The sequence below is a fragment of the Boleophthalmus pectinirostris genome, unplaced genomic scaffold (assembly GCF_026225935.1).
Source record: "Boleophthalmus pectinirostris isolate CB_2022bp ecotype Guang Dong unplaced genomic scaffold, ASM2622593v1 HiC_scaffold_22, whole genome shotgun sequence".
NCBI classification, from domain to species: domain Eukaryota; kingdom Metazoa; phylum Chordata; class Actinopteri; order Gobiiformes; family Gobiidae; genus Boleophthalmus; species Boleophthalmus pectinirostris.
Window position 1 is genome coordinate 38,408,906 of NW_026571190.1, and position 21,346 is coordinate 38,430,251.

The window sequence follows — 21,346 nt, forward strand, 5'->3', positions numbered from 1 at the left end:
CGGGACCAGATTGGGACCAGACCGGGACTGAGACCAGGACTGAGACCGGGACCAGACTGGGACTGAGACCGGGACTGAGGCCAAGACCAGACCAGGACTGAGAACAGTTCAGTCCTGGTTCAGTCCTGGTTCAGTCCTGGTTCAGTCCTGGTTTAGACCTGGTTCAGTCCTGGTTTAGACCTGGTTTAGACCTGGTTTAGACCTGGTTTAGCCTGGTAGTCCTGGTTCAGTCCTGGTTAGTCAGACCTGGTTCAGTCTGGTTTAGACCTGGTTTAGACCTGGTTCAGTCTTGGTTTAGACCTGTTCAGTCTTGGTTTAGACCTGGTTAGACCTGGTTCAGTCTTGGTTTAGACCTGGTTCAGTCCTGGTTCAGTCCGATATCAAAGTTTAAGTCACGTAAACTGGAAACGTCCTTGAACCTTTTTTTTTTTTTTTCCATTTTTCATTTAAACACAAAATCAAAAACTTAAAAAACAAATCATTATCTGTTTTCTCTCGTTGTTTTTTTTTTTTTTTTTTCATTTTCTTATTTTTTTGGTTTTATTTTGAAAAACAAACGAACGACACACGGATGAAGGCGTTTGGATCTTAAATCTGCAGGGTTTGTGCGTCGAACATGCGAAAATGAAACAAAACACACCTCCAGGAATGTTTCCGACGGTAACACAACCCCTTAAAACAAAACAAATCCCATATTTTTCTACCGTAAACGCGAGTGTGTCTGTCCCGAGTTATCGTCTGAACACAAAACAGAACAGAACAGAACAGAACAGTAAAAGTGTGTTAAGAAAATATTTATCTGGACACGAGCAGAGCAACGCAAACATGGCCTCAATAGGTGAAAAGAGATTTGGAGATTTCGAACGTAATCCAGACTCTAATGTAGGTCGCGTTATCATCACGTCAAACGGAAGAATTCAGATACAGGTTTTTGTTTTTTTGTTTTGTTTTTATACGGGGAGGAGAAGCGATCTGATTGACCCATATAAATAAAAAAAATATAATAAAAAAACAAGAGGGATTCGGGTTTATCTCCGTCTCGGCTGAATTGCAGGTTAAACATTTTAGCTCCGAATAATTCCTGCTCAGAGACGGGCGGCCATTTTAATTAAAAGCGTTTTGAGAGGAAACCAAAAGCGAGGAGGGGGAGCTGCGGGGCTTCGCGCGCCGTCATCCGAGGCTGCAGAGGATCACACAGTTTTAGTGCTGCTTTTTTAACGATTATGTAACAGTTTTGTGCCGATGTGATATTAGGCATCACCAGCGCGCTGACGGCCCCCGGCGCTCAGGACACTTCCAAGAAGATCAGACTTGAACTTAAAGCTCTGGGAGTTTTGGGATGGGGTCCAACACCTGCTTGTTTGAATAAATGTCTGAGCTCACGTTTATTCAATTACCGTATTTTTTAGTCTATAAGTCGCACTTTTTTTCATGGTTTGGGTGTTTCTCGCGACTTATAAATTAACATTTTCAGACTGAAGCGGCGAGAGGTTCTAGTCTTGTGTGCAGTGTCGGGGAGTAACAGATTACATGTACCAGAGTTATGTAATCAGAGTACAAATGATGAGTAACTGTATTCAGTTACAGTTACTGTTTTTAATGAGTGGTAATTGGATTACAGTTACTTTGTTAAAGTAAATTGATTACACGGCGGTATTTTTCTGTTTTCACATTTAGGCTATATCCCTTTTCTGTTTTTTCTTCCTGGCAATTCCATTCATTGCCGGACACTAAATCAGGTCCAAACCAGGTCTAAATCAGGTCTAAACCAGGTCCAAACCAGGTCTAAACCAGGTCTAAAACCAGGTCCAAACCAGGTCTAAACCAGGTCTAAAACCAGGTCCAAACCAGGTCTAAAACCAGGTCCAAACCAGGTCTAAAACCAGGTCCAAACCAGGTCTAAAACCAGGTCTAAAACCAGGTCTAAAACCAGGTCTAAACCAGGTCTAAACCAGGTCTAAAACCAGGTCCAAACCAGGTCTAAAACCAGGTCTAAAACCAGGTCTAAACCAGGTCCAAACCAGGTCTAAAACCAGGTCTAAAACCAGGTCTAAAACCAGGTCCAAACCAGGTCTAAAACCAGGTCCAAACCAGGTCTAAAACCAGGTCTAAAACCAGGTCTAAAACCAGGTCTAAAACCAGGTCTAAAACCAGGTGGTCTAAAACCAGGTCTAAAACCAGGTCTAAAACCAGGTCTAAAACCAGGTCTAAAACCAGGTCCAAAACCAGGTCTAAAACCAGGTCTAAAACCAGGTCTAAAACCAAACCAGGTCTAAAACCAGGTCCAAACCAGGTCTAAAACCAGGTCTCTAAAAACCAGGTCTAAAACCAGGTCCAAAACCAGGTCTAAAACCAGGTCTAAAACCAGGTCCAGGTCTAAAACCAGGTCCCAAACCAGGTCCAAAACCAGGTCTAAAACCAGGTCTAAAACCAGGTCCCAAACCAGGTCCAAACCAGGTCTAAAACCAGGTCTAAACCAGAAACCAGGTAAACCAGGTCTAAAACCAGGTCTAAACCAAGACTAAACCAGGTCTAAACCAGGATTTAACAGGACTAATCATGCTGCGCAGACCCTGTCTCCTCTTCTTCTATCAATAATATTTTTAATACAGTTTAGTAAAGTCTGGACTTTCTTGTTTTCTTATGTGAAGATTTCCTCGTCTTTGCTTTCTCTACAGCAAATCATATGTGACGTTAACAGTCTGTTGTTTTCTCTCTTCTGTTGTTTTTACTACAACTTGTCTTTTGAAATGAAATGTCAGTTCCTGTTCTCTGATTTTATCAAATACATTTCCCCAAAAAGTGCGACTTATATATGTTTTTTTCCTTCTTCGTTACGCATTTTTTTGGCCGATGCGACTTAAAGTCCGAAAAATACGGTACAGTTGGTTTTACAGCTCAGAAAAATCTCCCAGTATTACAAAGAAAATGCATGAGGAGCTGATGTTGGAAGTAATATTTTGTATTTAGTTTCTGTAGTTAGTTTCTTGTAAATATTAGAATAATGTAATGCAGCTTAAAATAGTCTAAAAATAGTCTAAAATAGGTCAAACAAGTTCATAACCTTCTACAGCTCAATTCTGATCAAATAAGTAAAAAGAAGAACCAAAAATCTCCCAGTATTACAAAGAAAATGCATGATGAGTCAATGTAGGAATTATTATGTTGAATTTAGTTTCTGTAGTTGGTTTCTTGCTACTGTAAATACTGCAAAAATGCACTGTTTACATAAGTTTATGTCTAAAATAGGTCAAATAAGTTCATAGTTTAGCTTTCTACAGCTCAAATCTGATCAAATAGTCAAAAAAGAACCAAATTTCTTCCAGTAGCACAAAGAAAATGCATGAGGAGTTGATGTTAGAATTACTGTTTTGTATTCAGCTTCTGTAGTTAGTTTCTTAACCCTGAAAATACTGCAATAATGCAACTTTACATTAGTTTAAGTCTAAAATATGTCATACAAGTTCAAAATTCAACTTTGTACAGCTCATATTTGATCAAATAAGTAAAAAAACAACCAAAAAACTCCCAGTATTACAAAGAAAATGCATGAGAAGTCGATGTAGGAATAATTATTTTGTACTTAGTTCCTGTAGTTACTTAGTTTCTTAATACTTCTTAACAAGTTCATAATTCATCTTTCTACAGCTCAAATCTTCTATCAAATATCCAAAAAAAGAAAACAAAAATCTCCCAAAAGGGCAAAGAAAATTTACACACAATAAATAAATAAATAAATACATAAATACTGACCCCCCCCAAAAATATTGTTCCAGGTTTCATATACTGAACAGTAAGGTGATATACTAAGTATTACGAGTACGACATTGGTTTTCTCATCGATTATTATCATATTTCCAGTAGTTTTGACAGACAGTTTCTGAATACTGTAAATACTGCAATAATGTAATGCACTGTTTACATTAGTTTAAGTCTAAAATAGGTCAAATAAGTTCATAATTCAACCTTCTACAGCTCAAATCTGATCAAATATCCAAAAACAGAACTAAAAATCTACATGTATGATGAAACGATAAACAAATTATTATTTTAGTTAGTTTCTTAATACTGTAAATACTGCAATAATGCAACTTTACATTAGTTTAAGTTTAAAATAGGTCAAATAAAATCATAATTCAACCTTCTCCAGCTCAAATCTGATCAAATAGTCAAAAAAATAACCAAAAATCTCCCAGTATCACAAATAAAATGCATGATGAGTCGATGTATGAATTATTATTTTGTATTTAGTTTCTGTGTCTTAATACTGTAAATACTGTAAAAATACACAGTTTACATTAGTTTAAGTCTAAAATAGGTCAAATAAGTTCATAATTCAGCTTTCTAAAGCACATATTTGATCAAATAAGTAAAAAAGAACCAAATATCTCCTAGTATTACAAATAAAACGCATGATGAGTCGATATAGGAATTATTATTTTGTATTTACTTTCTGTAGTTACTTAGTTTCTGTAAAAACAGCAATAATGTAGTGTATCATTTACATTAGTTTAAATCTAAAATAGGTCAAATAAGTTCATAATTCAACCTTCTACAACTCAATTCTTATTAAATAACCAAAAAAAGAACAAAAAAAATTCCCAGCAGTGCAAAGAAAATGCATGAGGAGCTGATGTTGGAATTACTATTTTGTAATTAGTTTCTGTAGTTAGTTTTTTAATACTGTAAATAATGCACCTTTTACACTAGTTTAAGTCTAAAATAGGTCATACAAGTTTATTCTTCAAACTTCTACAGCTCAAATCTGATCAAATAACCAAAAAAGAACCAAAAATCTCCCAGTATCAAATAAAATGCACAATGAGTCGATGTATGAATTATTATTTTGTATTTAGTTTCTGTGTCTTAATACTGTAAATACTGCAAAAATACACTGTTTACATTAGTTTAAGTCTAAAATAGGTCAAATAAGTTCATAATTCAACCTTCTACAGCTCAAATCTGAACAAATAGCCAAAAAAAGAACCAAAGTATTACAAAGAAAATGTATGATGAGTCGATACAGGAATTATTATTATTTTGTATTTAGTTTCTTAATACTTAGTTAGTTTCTTAAGTTCATAATTCAACTTTCTACAGCTCAAGTCTGATCAAATAAGTAAAAAAGAACCAAAAATCTCCCAGCAGTGCAAAGAAAATGCACACACAATAAATACCGACCCCCCAAAAATATAAATCAGAATTATAAAAAGTGTTTTAATGTCCCCTAAAAAATGTTTTACATGTACAATATAGTTAAAAACATGAGCGGCTTTCATAGTTATTGAGTAAAAGGAGAAATAGAAATTCAGAATTCCAAAGCTAAAAAAGAACCAAAAATCTCGAGACGATATACAAATTATTATTTTGTATTTAGTTTCTGTAGTTAGTTTCTTAATTTTAATAATCCTGCAATTATGTAATGCAGTCTAAAATAGTCTAAAATAAGTTTAAAATAGGTCAAACATGCTCATAATCCAACTATCTACAGCTCAAATCTGATCAAATATGTAAAAAACAGAACCAAAACTCTCCCAGTGTCACAAATAAAATGCACGATGAGTCGATGTATGAATTATTATTTTGTATTTAGTTTCTGTGTCTTAATACTGTAAATACTGTAAAAATACACTGTTTACATTAGTTTAAATCTAAAATAGGCCAAACAGCCAAAAAAAAAGAACCAAAAACCATCTCACAGCAGTATGAATGAATGAATGAATGAATGAATTTTTATTCGGACAGTAATACAAAGAACATAAATAAAAAACTTAAATACATAGATATAACACAAAAAGTAAATATTTCTATTCTATAATAACAGGCAAAAAGTAAATGTACAAAGAAAATGCATGAGGAGTTAATGTTGGAATTATTATTTTGTATTTAGTTTCTGTATTTAGTTTCTTAATACTGTAAATACTGTAATAATGCAACTTTACAGTAGTTTAAGTCTAAAAGAAAAGTTCAAAATTAAGACTTCTACAGCTCATAATTGATCAAATAAGTAAAAAAAAAACTCCCAGTATTACAAAGAAAATGCATGATGAGTCGATATAGGAATTATTATTTTGTATTTAGTTTCTGTAGTTACTTAGTTAGTTTCTTTCTTCTTCATAATCCAACTTTCTACAGCTCAAATCTGATCAAATATGTAAAAAAAAGAACCAAAAATCTTCCAGTATCACAAAGAAAATGCACACATAATAAAAAATGACCCCCCAAAAAATATAGTTCCAGGTTTCACATACTGAAGTCAGTCAATATACTAATTATTACGATAACGATACAGTTTTTTTCATCGATTATTATCTTATTTCCAGTCTGACAGCCCCAGTGTGCCTATCACGATAACAAATGTTGAAGCACCGGATCAATATACTGCTTAAATCAGAATTATCCCCTAAAATATGTTCTAAATCTTCAATAAAACATGAGTTGCATACACAGTTATTTAGTAAAATGAGCCATAGAAATTCAGAATTCCACTCGATATTTTATTATAAAGCTAAAAAAGAACCAAAAATCTCCCAGTATCACAAAGAAAATGCATGAATCAATATCGGAATTATCATTTTGTTTCTGTAGTTACTAACTTAGTTTCTGAATACTGTAAATACTGCAATAATGCACCGTTTACATTAGTTTAAGTCTAAAATAGGTCATACAAATTTATAATTCAACCTTCTACAGCTCAAATCTGATCAAATAGTCAAAAAAAGAACCAAAAATCTCCCAGTATCACAAAGAAAATGCATGATGAGTCGATGTATGAATTATTATTTTGTATTTAGTTTCTGTGTCTTAATACTGTAAATACTGTAAAAATACACAGTTTACATTAGTTTAAGTCTAAAATAGGTCAAATATGTTCATAATTCAGCTTTCTAAAGCACATATTTGATCAAATAAGTAAAAAAGAACCAAAAAACTCCCAGTATTACAAATAAAATGCATGATGAGTCGATATAAGAATTATTATTTTGTATTTAGTTTCTGTAGTTACTTAGTTAGTTTCTTTCTTCTTCATAATCCAACTTTCTACAGCTCAAATCTGATCAAATATGTAAAAAAAGAACCAAAAATCTCCCAGTATCACACAGTCGATATAGGAATTATTGTTTTGTGTTTAGTTTTTTAATACTGTAAAAACTGCAATAATGCAACTTTACATTAGTTTAAGTCTAAAATAGGTTATACAAGTTCAAAATTCAACTTTCTACAGCTCAAATCTGATCAAATATGTAAAAAAAATGCACACACAATAAAAAATGGCCCCCAAAAAATATAGTTCCAGGTTTCACATACTGAAGTCAGCAGTCAATATACTAATTATTACGATAACGATACAGTTTTTTTCATCGATTATTATCTTATTTCCAGTCTGACAGCCCCAGCGTACATGTGTGTGTGTGTACAGTGTGTGTACAGTGTGTGTGTGTGTACAGTGTGTGTGTTAATTGCATGTAGTGTGGTGTTTGAGCAGAGTGTTTTCCCAGCTGCCTGGCCCGCTGCCACGGTCCACCTCTCCCTGTCATCCTGTCTGACTTTAGGGCTAAGCTGGATCTCATTAGGACCAAGGTGGCACTGATCCCGTCAACATCACTTTGGCTGCTGCCATATGGGTCGGCGCCACGGCAACGCGCTGTATCAGGCTGCTTAAAGCTCCGGGCCTTGTTACGCCGCGCGCTCGCCACCGAAACCTGCCACCTGGACCCGCCAAATAATACGTCAAACGGAGAAGGAGGGAAAACACGGGGAGGATAATCACATCACAGCCCCGCGCGGGATCTCGAAGCAAAGACGAGGTCGGTTCAGGAGGAAGTTACGACTATTTAGTGACATGTTGGAGTCCGCAAATGTTAAAAATGCGACATATAAACACAAAAATGATTCTTTTGTGAGGTTTAAGTGGTGATATAAAGTCGTTACCTCCTCAAAAACAAACCTGGAGATGTGTTTTGTTTTGTTTCATTCACACGTGTTTGAGTTATTAGTCTACAGGTGTGTGCAAAAATATTGAAATATCGATATATCGTTAGGGCTGGGTGTCATTCAGAAGTCGCCGATACGAAACATAGGCCACGATACGATACATACTTCGATACATAGGCCACGATACGATACATACTTCGATACATAGGCCACGATACGATACATACTTCGATACATAGGCCATGATACGATACATACTTCGATACATAGGCCACAGTACGATACATATCTCGATACGCATGTCATGATACGATACATATCTCGATACATAGGCTACGATAAGATGCATACTTTTATACATAGGCCACGATACGATACATATCTTGATACATAGGCCACGATACGATAAATATCTCGATAAATAGGCCACGATACGATACATATCTCGATGCTTAGGCCACAATACGATAAATATCTCGATACATAGGCCACAATACGATAAATATCTCGATAAATAGGCCACGATACGATACATATCTCGATACATAGGCCACAATACGATAAATATCTCGATACATAGGCCACGATACGATACATATCTCGATACTTAGGCCACAATACGATACATACCTTGATACATAGGCCACGATACGATACATATCTCGATACATAGGCCAAGACACGATACATATCTTGATACAGTGCAGTTTCGATTTAATGCGATATACTTCAAATCAATATCGATATGGTTCAATAAAAATAAAGGCTAAATCATGTCTGTGACACTAAAAACAGTGAAAATGTCAAATGTGTCGCATAAACGAGTTTCCTTCGCCTAAACAAGCAACAAAACTGCAGCTGTAACAAAATCATTTAGTAAAATAAACCAAAAAAATACTCTTGGCGATATATCGCTACAGCAACCCATGATATCGATACTGTATGATCACATTAAACGATACGATATATTGATATTTCAATATTTTTACACACCCCTATTAATCGTATCTTTTCATTTAATGATACAGTTTCGATATCGTGGGCTGCTGTATCGATATATCACCAAGAGTATTTTTTTTTGGTTTATTTTACTAAATTATTTTGTGAAAGAGCTACAGTTGTGTTGCTTGTTTAGTTTGAGAAAGGAAACTTACTGTGAGATATTTTTCACTGTTTAATGAGTAAAATGTCTTTTTTGTTGTTTTGTTTGGGTTTTTTTTTTTTTACTTTGCACAAACTTAGTGGTTTAATAAAAGCTTTAATTATCACAGCATGATTTAAAAGCCTTTGTTTTTTACTGAACCATGTAGAACTGATTTGAAATATATCGTATCGTATCGACAACTTCTTCACGATACCCAACCCTAAAAGTCTGTCTACATCTCCAAAGCTCAAAATGCAAACAGGGGATCTTGATGCAAAGACAAGATCATATCAGGAGGGTCCCATCACCTGCTTGTTTCTATGGAGATGTCTGGAATGTTCCACAGTGTGACATTAAACAGTTCTACTTTACATTCATTCGATCACAGGTTGTTTAACAGCTCAAAAATACCTATAAAAACAGACACATGACTGTGAGCGGGTCGCCTCACCACAGATCTGACCTGTAACTTCTGTCTGGTTTGGTCTCCGTGAAGATAGAAAGGTTTAATGCCACACTGCGAAACATTCCAGACAAGTTACCAGCTTCTTTTAACTTAATTTCAGTGGAGATCGGCAATTCCAGGCCTGAAATCCTCCAAATGATTCTAGTGAAGGTGTGTGGAGTTTAAAAACACAGTGGAGCACTTCCTTCCTGTATTACCACATGATGACATCACAAGGTGGAACAGAGCGATTCCAGTGTGAGAACTTTTTACAACCAACATCTGTATTAGTCAAATAATCGAATATAAATCGATTATAAAGGTTTATATGAGAAAACAGAAGAAAGGAGAAGTTCGTGAGTGATTTCGCTGAAGTTTTGGTGTTTTTTTTTTTTTTTCGTTTTATAACAATAAAAATCAGATTAAACTCATGATTCACAAGTTGAGTCTGTGTTATAATACAGTGTTTCCTGGTTCGTTTTTCTGCATTAAAACTAGTTTCGGTTTTCGTTCTGACTGCACAGTTTCGGTTTTAGTCAGATCCGTACAGATACGTAATCGCTTCAAGAGCTTTTCCCACGCCCTCGATTTTCGCCGACTATTCGAGTATGACACGATAAAAAAAAAAAAAAAAAAAAGCGATTTAATTAAAATGTCGCTTTTCTAACATTTAATGAGTATCAATCTTTGCAAAAAGTTAAAATCCAAGAGCTTAAAAGGCCCATATGATGCTATTTTCTGATCTGTGTTGTAAAGTTTCCTCGTCACAAACAGACCTGGAGTTGTGTTTTCTCTCAAAGTGAAAACATGTCATGTCGCTATACAGGAAAGAAGTGCTCCACTGTGTTTTTAAACTCCACACACCTCCATTATGATCATTCAGGTACGTTCAGACTGCAGCCTGAAGTGACCCAAATCTGATTTTTTCTTCCCTTTGTGACCTGTAGCTGATCTTTTAATGACAGTCTGAACGACACAGATCCCATTTTTTTCAAATGCGACTCAGGACACTTGGATATTTGCTCCTGAAACCGATACATATCTGATCTTTTGACATGCGACTTCAGTCTGAACCTACACGTCAGGCTCGGAGTTTAGTCAACGGAGGGAAAGTTATGTGTCTCCGAAGCCAAAATGAAAAAACAGATAATGATTTTTTCAGTTTTCGATTTTGTGTTTAAATGAAAAATGGAAAAAAACAGATAACAACCATTTCCCGTTTCCGTGACTTAAACTGCGATGCTGGACTGAACCAGGACTGAACCAGGACTGAACCGGGACTAAAACAGGACTAAAACAGGACTAAACTAATACTAAACCATTTTCAGTCCCGTTCTCGTCCTGGTTTCGATCCCGGTCTTCGGTCCCGGTCCCGGTCCCGGTCCCGGTCCCGGTTCCCGGTCTCAGTCCTGGTCTCAATCCTGGTCTCAGTCCGGGTCTCAGTCCTGGTCTCAGTTCTGGTCTGGTCCCAGTCCCAGTCTCAGTCTCAGTCCTGTTCCCAGTCCCGGTCTCAGTCCTCGTCCTGTTCCCGGTCTCAGTCCTGTTCCCAGTCCCGGTCTCAGTCCTCGTCCTGTTCCCGGTCTCAGTCCTGTTCCCAGTCCCGGTCTCAGTCCTCGTCCTGTTCCCGGTCTCAGTCCTGTTCCCAGTCCCGGTCTCAGTCCTCGTCCTGTTCCCGGTCTCAGTCCTGTTCCCAGTCCCGGTCTCAGTCCTCGTCCTGTTCCCGGTCTCAGTCCTGTTCCCAGTCCTGGTCTCAGTCCTCGTCCTGTTCCCAGTCCTGGTCTCAGTCCTCGTCCTGTTCCAGGTCTCAGTCCTGTTCCCAGTCCCGGTCTCAGTCCTCGTCCTGTTCCCGGTCCTGGTCTCAGTCCTCGTCCTGTTCCCAGTCCTGGTCTCAGTCCTCGTCCTGTTCCCGGTCTCAGTCCCAGTCCTGGTCTCAGTCCTCGTCCTGTTCCCGGTCTCAGTCCCAGTCCTGGTCTCAGTCCTCGTCCTGTTCCCGGTCTCAGTCCTGGTCTCAGTCCCAGTCCCCAGTCTCAGTCCCGGTCTGGTCCTGGTCTCAAGTCCTGGTCTCAGTGAAAAACAAATAAACGAACGATACATGGATTTCGCTGTATTCAGGCGAAATTGGAGTCAAAGAAATGTCCGAGCGCGACTACAGACGCTCCTGACTCTAACCTCAACAGAAAATAAAGATCCTGCGAGTCAAAAACGAGGAGGATAAAGACTCAAACAAACGAAGCGGCCGTGGACGTTGTTATAATCTGTCCATTTGACCAAGAACTGGACCGGATTTTGGAAGTCGAGCCCAACGTTTAGGCGACTTCGATCGACTTGCGGGACACTTTTGGGCCGTTTAAAGTTCACACTGGAGATCACAAACAAGTCGCATTTAATCGGAAACGTGAACGACCTCGCCAAAAAATCCGATTTGCGCATTAAGCCCTGCAGTCTGAACGTTACTCCGCTCGATATCAGCCCTGGAATGACCAAACCTCTGCTGAATTTAAGTTAAAACGTAATTGAAAACTACTTCTTCGTGACATCGCAAGGTGGACCGGAGCATTTTGAGCTTTGGAGATGTAGACGGACTAAAAATAAATCATTCCTCAAGCGTCCGGGTGTGTTTTTGATGAGGTAACGACGCGATTTAAAGCTCACGGGTTCTTTAATCGTTAATACCGCAATAACAGCGCGAGGATAAAAAATAAATAAAACCAAAATCTCCATTAATTCCCGAGGAGAATTACGTGAATTAAAGTACAAAGGGCAAAAACAAAAGCACTTATGTAATAGAAATAACTCAGCAGCTCGAGCGTGACGCGGCGATATCGCAGAAATCTCCCTTTTTTTTAAACAAATGTAATCGCGTAAACTCGTGCGTCCAATAAAACGTCCGTCCTGTGATTCTGGAAAACGTCGGGCCTCCGGTATTGACCCTGGCGTTGTCATGGTGACGTCATTTAATATGTCAGATCGAATTTTAGCCAAAAAAAAAAACAAATGGAAAGCAAATTTGAACTATGTTAACTGTGACAGTGGTGGAGAAAGTTAAATTGTATGAAGTGAGGAGTAAGTGTAATGCAAAATGTAAAGGATTTCAGTGGTTTTCTGTTTAGGGGGAAAAAGAAAAAAAAAAACAACTACTGAAATCCTGAAAATGTATATTCTAAAATGTACTGTAACCTGACTGCCTCCCTTTTTTTTTTTTTTTTTTAAGTTACTAACTTATTATTTATTGCTTTTTTTTGTTTTTGTTTTTTTGGTTTTTTGGAGGATTTATTTTTTTATTTTTTTTTGGAGTTTGTGTGTGGGAAAAAAAAAAAGAAAAAGAATATGTATATTATGATGTATGTGGACAAAAAAGCACTGAATAAATTACAAATTATAAAAAAAAAAAAAAAAGGTGACGTCAAAGCGGCGCAGCATCGTTTTACGGCGTTTGTTTCTCTCTCTCTCTCTGTCTCTCTCTTTGTCTCCCTCTTTTTCTCCCTCTCTTTCCTTGTCTCTGTCTTTCTGTGTCTCTCTACATCGCTGTCTCTCTCTCTCTGTTTCTCTTTGTCCATTTCTCTCTCTGTCTCTCTCTCTGTCTCTCTCTTTGTCTCTCTCTCTCTCTCTGTCTCTCTCTCTGTCTCTCTCTTTGTCTCTCTCTTTCTCTCTCTGTCTCTGTCTTTCTGTGTCTCTCTACATCGCTGTCTCTCTCTCTCTCTCTCTCTCTCTCTCTGTCTCTCTCTCTCTCTGTCTCTCTCTTTGTCTCTCTCTCTGTCTCTCTCTCTCTCTCTCTCTCTCTCTGTCTCTCTCTCTGTCTCTCTCTCTGTCTCTCTCTCTGTCTCTCTCTTCTCTCTCTCTCTCTGTCTCTCTCTTTGTCTCTCTCTCTTGTCTCTCTCTGTCTCTCTCTTTGTCTCTCTCTGTCTCTCTCTCTCTGTCTCTCTCTTTCTCTCTGTCTCTCTCTTTGTCTCTGTCTTTCTGTGTCTCTCTACATCGCTGTCTCTCTCTCTCTCTCTCCATCTCTCTCTGCCTCCTCTCTCTCTGTTTTTTCTCTGTATCACTCTCTCCTCTCTCTCTCTTTGTCTCCCTCTCTTTCCTTGTTTCCTGTCTCTCTCTCTCTCTCTCTGTCTCCATTTCTCTCTCCCTCTTTGTCACTCTCTCTTTTATCTCCCTTCCTGTTTCTCTCCCTCCTCTCTCTCTCTGTTTCTCTCTCTTCTCTCTCCCTCTGTGTCTTTCTTTCTCTCCCTCCTCTCTCACTGTCTCTCTCTCTCTTCCTCCATCTGTCTCTCCCTTTCTTTGTCACTCTCTCTTCTATCTCCCTTCCTCTCTCCGTTTCTCTTCTCTCTCTCTCCCCCTCTTGTCTGTCTGTTTCTCTCTCTCCTTCCTCTGTTTCTCTTTCTCTCCCTCCTCTCTATCTATTTCCCTCTCTCTTTCCTTCCTCTCTCTCACTCTCTCCTTCCTCTCCATCGGTTTCTTTCTGTCTCTCTCCCTCTCCTCCTCTCCCTCTCTCTTCACCCCCCTTCTCTCTTTCCCTCTCCTCTTCTCTCTCTCCTCTCTCTCTCTCTATCTGTTTCTCTCCCTCCTCTCTCTCCCTCTCTATCTGTTTCTCTCTCTCTCTCCTCTCTATCTGTTTCTCTCCCTCTCTATCTGTTTCTCTCTCTCTCTCTCTCTATCTGTTTCTCTCCCTCCTCTCTATCTGTCTCTTTCTCTCCCTCCTCTCTATCTGTTTCTCTCCCTCTCTATCTGTTTCTCTCTCCCCTCCTCTCTATCTCTTTCTCTCCCTCCTCTCTATCTCTCTCTCTCCTCTCTCTGTTTCTCTCTCTCCCTCCTCTCTATCTGTTTCTCTCCCTCTCTCTATCTGTTTCTCTCCCTCTCTATCTGTTTCTCTCTCTCCCTCTCTATCTGTTTCTCTCCCTCCTCTCTCTCTCTCTCTCTATCTGTTTCTCTCTCCCTCTCTCTCTCTCTCCTCTCTCATCTCTCTCTCTCTCTCTCTCTCTCTCTCTATCTCTCTCTCTGTTTCTCTCCCTCTCTCTCTCTCTCTCGCTCTCCTTCCTCTCTGTTTCCTCTCTTTTCACCCTCCTTCTCTTCTCTCTCTCTCACTATCTATCCCCCCTCGCTCTCTTCCTCTCCCCCTCTTCTTCTCTCCTTCCATCTCTCTCTCTCTTCTCTCCGTCTCCTTCTCTCCATCTCCGTCTCCTTATCTTTTCCATTTAAGCGGCGCAGGAAGTCGTTCACGTGTCTTTGTTTAGCGTTTGTCCTGCAGCGCCTCGTAAAACGCCGCTTGTAAAAAAACATGACCAGTGTTTCCAGAGCAATAATCTTTTCATATTTTATTTGTTGTGTATTTCTGATTCATAACGACTCGCTTTACTGTAGAACCGCCGTGATTAATGAAGCTTTAATCCCGCAGAGGCTGATTTGTGTAACTGGGCAGCTCCGTGTGTGTGTGTGTGTGTGTGTGTGTGTTTGGCCGCACAGCTGTGTCAAAGTTACACTGCCAGATTGGCTCGCGACTTTTTATAGATTTTGTGTGTTTGTTAAAGCGGGGGGGGGGGGGGGGGTATTATGCAAAAGCGCTTTTTTTTTAGATTTCAAATGTTGTAACGTCGTTCCCTTCGTCACCTCGCGCGACAGTTCTCCATAAACGCACAAAACCGAACGCGACAACTTCACAAACCTGACGCGACGTGCAGATTTAATAGCGATCGTGACGGTGCTCTGAAGGGGGAGCGACTTAGCAAGGTGAGCAAGGAGATAGGAGATTCAGAGTTTCCAAAATTAAACTTATAAATCATGTTAAAACTAAACAATAAAAGGTAAATATGCGACGTGTTAATAGTTAATATCCCAAAGAAGTAAAAAACAAAATTTAAATACGCTGTCTTTAAGTTTGAACAACGATGAATCTGTGTATTTATTTATTTATTGTTTATTTTTTTAGTGCTTCACGTTTACTAATAACCTCTATCGATATCTGTAGGAACCTTTGCTCAATTTACAACACAAACTTTTACTGTAGATTTATAAATAGAAACATAATCACAGGACGTAATAAAATAATTAGTACTTTCACACTATTGCCCCTGCTGCTGTAAACGGACTCAAGTGTAATCAGGTCAACACTGTTACGTAATAAGAGTCATCTCATGTGTAAAACACTCGAGTCACTCAGTGTACAAAATACAGTTGCCCTTTATTTTATTGTTTCTTTTTATTTTATTTTATTTTTTATTTAATGTACATTTATCATATTATTTTCATAGGATTTATTTTTATAGAATTATTTTTTTATTCTATTTTTTATTAAATATTTATAGAATTTATTTATTATTTATTTTTGTTTTGTTTAATATATTTTTATAGAATTTATTTTTAAATAATTTATTTTTTTATTTATTTTATTTTATGTTTTATTTTATCATTTTATTTTTTTATAGCATTTATTTCTATTGAATTTATTTTTATAGATTTTTTTCATAGGATTTATTTTTATAGAATTTATTTTTTATTTATTTTAGCTTTATTTAATATATTTATATTTAATTTATTTTTATATATAATTTATTTGTAAAGAATTTATTTTTGTTTTTATTTTATCATTTTATTTTTTACAGAATATATTTTTTAATACATTTATTTGTATTCAATTTATTTTATAGATTTTTTAAACATCATTTATTTTTATTAAATTCATTTGTTGTTTTATTTTATCATTTTATTTTCAGTAGAATTTATTTTGTATTCATTTTACTTTTAATTTTATAACATACTTGCACAGTGTTGTGTTTAAGTCTTATTTTCTAATATTTATTTATCTTGATTTTTGAGTGCCAATTTCTTTTCTCTTACTTCTCTAACTCTCCGTCATAACAGTGGATTTTCCCCATCGTGGGACAAATAAAGCTTCTCTTACACAGATCTGTCTTTTCTTACACAAGTTCTATCTTACACAAATGCTCAATTATTTTCAAAAAAACATTAAATTTAGACGTTAAAACTGCACAGTCACTTTAAACTCCTGCTAAAAAACAACAACAACAACACATCTTTTCTCTTTGGCATTTGTCCAGAGTTTTATAGAGAAACCTTTGCCACCTTTACTGATATTATTATTACTATTTTTATCATCGTACACGACTAAAACGTCAGCAAGCAACGTCTGACTTCTTTCAGCTACGGTAAATGTGAGCAAACTTCGCCTCTGAAACAATGGCTCGGTGGATTCCCGTTCCTTAAATTCCTGTATTGTGAGCCAGTCTCCCGCTGCCTTTCCCAAGCCCGACTCCTGCTATTATTTTGCACTTCTCAAAGCAAACACCCAACATCTCCTGGGCAAAGGGAGCTGTAGCGAGAAAATCACCTCTCTCTGTCCCGACGGAAGACAAAACGAAGCATTAAAACGAGACAACCCGCTTTTTTATTTTTGTTTTTTTGCAAACAAATCCGAAAACGCTGTAAATAATCCACGTAATTCCAAACACACGTGCGTTTTTTGCTTCTTTAAAGTGCACTGCGTAACATTTCCCGCCTGCTTTCCTGCTTTCCTGTGCTGCTGCTTCGTCTAGAATGTTCCACGGTGTGAATTAAACCTTTCCACGCCGCATTACAGGTCAGATCTGTGGAGAGGCGCCCATAAACGCATCAGGAATTCTTGTATTTTTGAGCAACGGAAACACACGATTTTAATAATGTTGCACGGATATAGTTTAATGTCACGCTACGAAACATTCGAGACAAAGCAATTAGCATCTCCATGGAGACACACAGGTTAGTGTAAAGCCTAGAAAAGTTACGTAGTGGAGCTTTAAGCAGGTCTATCACGATCATTTCTGTCGATCTTTCAATATTTACACATTTTCTTTGGGAATACTGCGATAAAACGACAAGATTTGAGCTCTGGAAGGTTGAAAAACGAACTTCTACACCATCATCAGCTCGTAATTTTTCTATTTTTTGATTTATGGCTCCTGCATTTACTATTTCGTTGTCATAAATTTAAAAAGAACAATAAAAAACCTGACAATTAACATGTTCCAGCCACCTGCAAAGCGACAAAAGGAACAGGAACCAGTTAGATCGTAATAAAACCCTGCTCCTTTCACAGTTTCGTCGTTTATTTGTAGTAGCTCGGGCCTTTTAATGACACCGCCTTTTGAAAAACGGTTTACCGGGATAATCCTGCGTCATTGTTGTCGTGTCAGCGGCGTAAAGTCGATTTAATATCATTGTTTATCGTTGTATTTCTCCGATTTCTCTGCGATAAATCATTCTTTGACATTTGTTACCGTGAGAGGCCTGAAAGAAACGCTTTTCTACTTAGAGGTGTTACTGCTTTGTCCGGAATGTTTCGCAGTGTGGCATTAAACCTTTCGAGCTTCGAGGAAACCAAACTAGACGAAGATATGGGTCAGATCTGCGGAGAGGCGACGCCGCTCTTAGCCAGAAAGTAGTTTTTTGAGGTATTTTTGAGCTTTAAAACCACTTGTAATTGAATAAATGTAAAGTATAGCTGTTTAAAGTCATATTGTGGAACATTTGAAGCAGAGAAATGACAAATCTATAGAAACAAAAAGTCAATTAACCCACAACTGAAATGTTACGCAGTGCACCTTTAAAGTTATATTGTGAATTCTTAAAAAGACAAACCAAAACAAACCAAAATTATTGCTCCTGTGCAAATCTCGAAAGGCCACAAGTTACGACTTTTTTTTTGCCATGACGTGAATCAAAATCCGCTTTCAACCAAACACTGCTCATCGTAAAAATCTTACCTTGACATGGGGTCCGGGTATCCATCTCCTCTGACCGCCAGCGCCCCCTGGGATATGCCCGGGCGAGTTTTCCAAGACTCCATTAACGCAGAAACCGGAGAAATCAGATTCAACAGCGGGTTTGACTGGTCCCTCACGTCGTGGCGCGTGAAAGACATTGTTCCTTGTGCTCCAATCTGGTAATGGAATGAGTGTCCGCCGGAATTAACTCCCACAATGGCGGACGAGGGCATGCCGGTGCTCTCCGGGTAATAGCTGCCGTCATTGGCCTCCTGCTTAACCCCTTTGGACAGGACGCTGCTGGAGAACACGTCAGACTCGTAGTTGCCGTTCATGGACGACACAGGGGGGCCTAAGATCCCAGAGAGACTGTACTCGTCGATGTTATTCCTCAGAGACAGATAGGTGGTCTCGGCCGCGGGGAACAGACCCATGGACTGGGACTGCTCACTGTAGGGCGGCTGGTTCATACAGTCCTCGTCTTTGTTGGGTTCGGTCTTAATCTGGGTGATGAACGGGGCACTGTTTGAATTACACTTGGAGCCTCCCAGACACATGCTCCTGAAGTCAGTGCCAGGCTCGTTCTTGATGTACTTCACCATGCCCATCTGGTCTAAGCCCACGTTAAAAACCTCCCCACCAACCATCTCCACTTTGGGGAACTCAAAGTTCTTGAAGTCCACGTCCTGAGAGAGAGAGGCTGTATCCGGGCTGTGGTCGTTCTGCACCAGCCCCAGAGCGCTCACTGGACTGGGCTCAAAGCCCGCGGAGGGCGGCTGGTGGGGGCTGCTCCCGGGCAGGCCCGCTGAGGGTGGACTGGACATGGACTGCTGTAGGGTGCTGCAGTTGGCCGTGCTGGTGGGACTGGACACAGAGGACCTCATGTTGCAGGAGACGCTGCAGGCGCTGCTCATGCTCTGAGGGCTGGAGATGGGGGACCTCATGACGTTCATGGGGCTGGTGAGAGGGGGGGACCCCACGGTGCTGGACTCCACTGGGCTACATGTGGCTGAGTTCCTGCGCTTGATGTGGGCCACGCTCTGGGCGCAGGACGTCTGACTGGCCGGACTGCTGACCGCCGAACACGGGGGTCCGAAGCACACAGGGGGGCTGGTGGTGGAGGACACCATGTTGTTGCTGCCCCCGGGGCTGGACATGGAGCTGGAGGTCTGAGGGCTGCAGCACACAGAGGAGCCCAGCAGAGGGCCAGAGCTGACCGGTGTCCCTGAGCCCGCCGTGTGGGCGGAGCAGGGCGGCTGGAACCCAAACGCCGCTAACTTGGGGTTTTTAGTGGCTCCACTCTGCTTCTCGTCCAGAGAACGCCCACACACCGGGAACAGCTTCCCAGGGCTGGTACTGCCCCCGTGCTGGCTAAAAGCAAAGTCTGCCTCCCTGGCAGCGTTCATGTAGAGGCCCATAGACTCAGCAACAGTTTTGGAAAGCTCCTTGGAGTCCATTTCCTGCTTATGACCATGAAGAGAGTTGTTGAAGTGTGGGTGAACAAATGGCTGGTTCTGGCTGAGGCGGCGCACCGGCTCCTGCTTCTTTGCGTTGTCTTTGCAGTCGGGAGCTGGACTTCCGGAGGGACAGCTCACGTTCACGATGTCCATCAGGATGTCTCCGGCGGTCAGACCTGAGTCCTCTGAGCTGCAGCAGAAATCTGTGGAGCTCGGGACCTGGGGCCATTTGTTCTCTGTGTCATTCCCATCGAAGTAACTTTGGTATCGTTTGGTCTCCATCACTGGTTCACTGAGAGCCCTGAAGGAACAAGAAAATAAAAACTATTAGAACTGTTTTTAAAGCAATCTAATTACATACTTTATTATACATCGCTGTTGTTTTCATTTGTGTGTGTTTTTAAATAACACGTATAGACAATGACAGATTTTAATTAGCCTGATTAACGTGAACATGAGTGTGTGTGAATACAGTTTTTTAAATCACATCTGCACTATTCGACTGTTTGACTGTCGACTCAACACAGAGAAGCTCTTTTATTCTCACTGTTTGAGTCTGTCTTTCTTTTCTGTACAGTTTCCTCTCCTTTTCTAACCTGACCAGGAGGACACGCACACACACAGGTTGGAGAGGGAGGTGGGAACGGGTTAATTCATGTCAATGACGCTCTTTGAGCTGCGCGCACCGAGCCCCGCCTCCTCTGCGCGCCCATTGGCCAGAGGAGACCGAGTTCCACCAACCTGCTGTGCCCTGTCACGGATTGGCCCGGCAGCTGTCATTCAATAGTTACAGCTCTTGCAGCCATAACATAGCTGCGACACAAGTTCAGATTTTGTTTTAAAGGCTGAAGCAGCGATGTCATGAGGAAAACATTTGAATAAACAAGTGGGTCATCTTTGAATTTAAGGCTGTAACGCGACTGTAAGAGTCCGGGGCTTGTTTCAGCAACTGCCCCTGCATTTCCCGGACAACTGTGTGCAAAAAAAAAAAAAAATAAACCCAGTATTTGCTTTAATGGGGCGTGTTTGCCTATAATATTCTCACACGAGCACGCACGGGGTTCGAGCAAATGTGCAAAACGTGACAACTATTGCGCACGAACCGACCCTCAGCCCGTGTTCTCTCTCTCCTCTCTTCCTCCCGCACTGTGCCCGTCCGGCTTCTGTAGGACACACAGCCTCGAAATCTGCACTTCTTTCTCTCCATTTTTGGACGCGAACTGGTGCCGTGACTTTTTTTTTTTTTTTTTTTTTTCTTTCTTTACGTACTCCGGTGTGTGAAATGAACGGGGCTGGGAGAAGAATGCACCGTGCGCTTTTGTGACGATAACGCGGGGTGTAGGCGACGTCTGCATCGTTCGTTGCCGTGTCATTTTTATTTATTTTTTTTTGCGCGTAAAATAACTCCCCCCCCCTCCTCCTCCCCAACACCACCACCACCACCACTCCAAGTTAAGCCCAACTTTGATTTGCACGCGTCAACTTATTAGGGGAGCATGCACGAGACTAACGGTCCCGCGTGAAAGTTATCCCGAACGTGACGCGTAACGAAGAAGCGAAGGAGAAGGAGAAGGAGAAAGAACCCGGGTGCACACGCGATGCAAAAACAGTTCAC

The 21,346-nt window shown here is 39.8% G+C and overlaps 1 protein-coding gene across 1 annotated transcript in view; it reads right to left on the reverse strand.

Moving 5' to 3' along the window:
* The window catches only part of nr3c2 (nuclear receptor subfamily 3, group C, member 2), a 407,529-nt gene that overhangs the window by 385,626 nt on the left and 557 nt on the right, over nucleotides 1-21,346 (reverse strand). Inside the window, exon 2 of the mRNA XM_055158161.1 lies at nucleotides 18,275-20,032. Coding sequence (XP_055014136.1) covers nucleotides 18,275-20,013 — 1,739 coding nt within the window. The 5' untranslated portion in view covers nucleotides 20,014-20,032. The remainder of the gene's footprint in view (nucleotides 1-18,274; nucleotides 20,033-21,346) is intronic.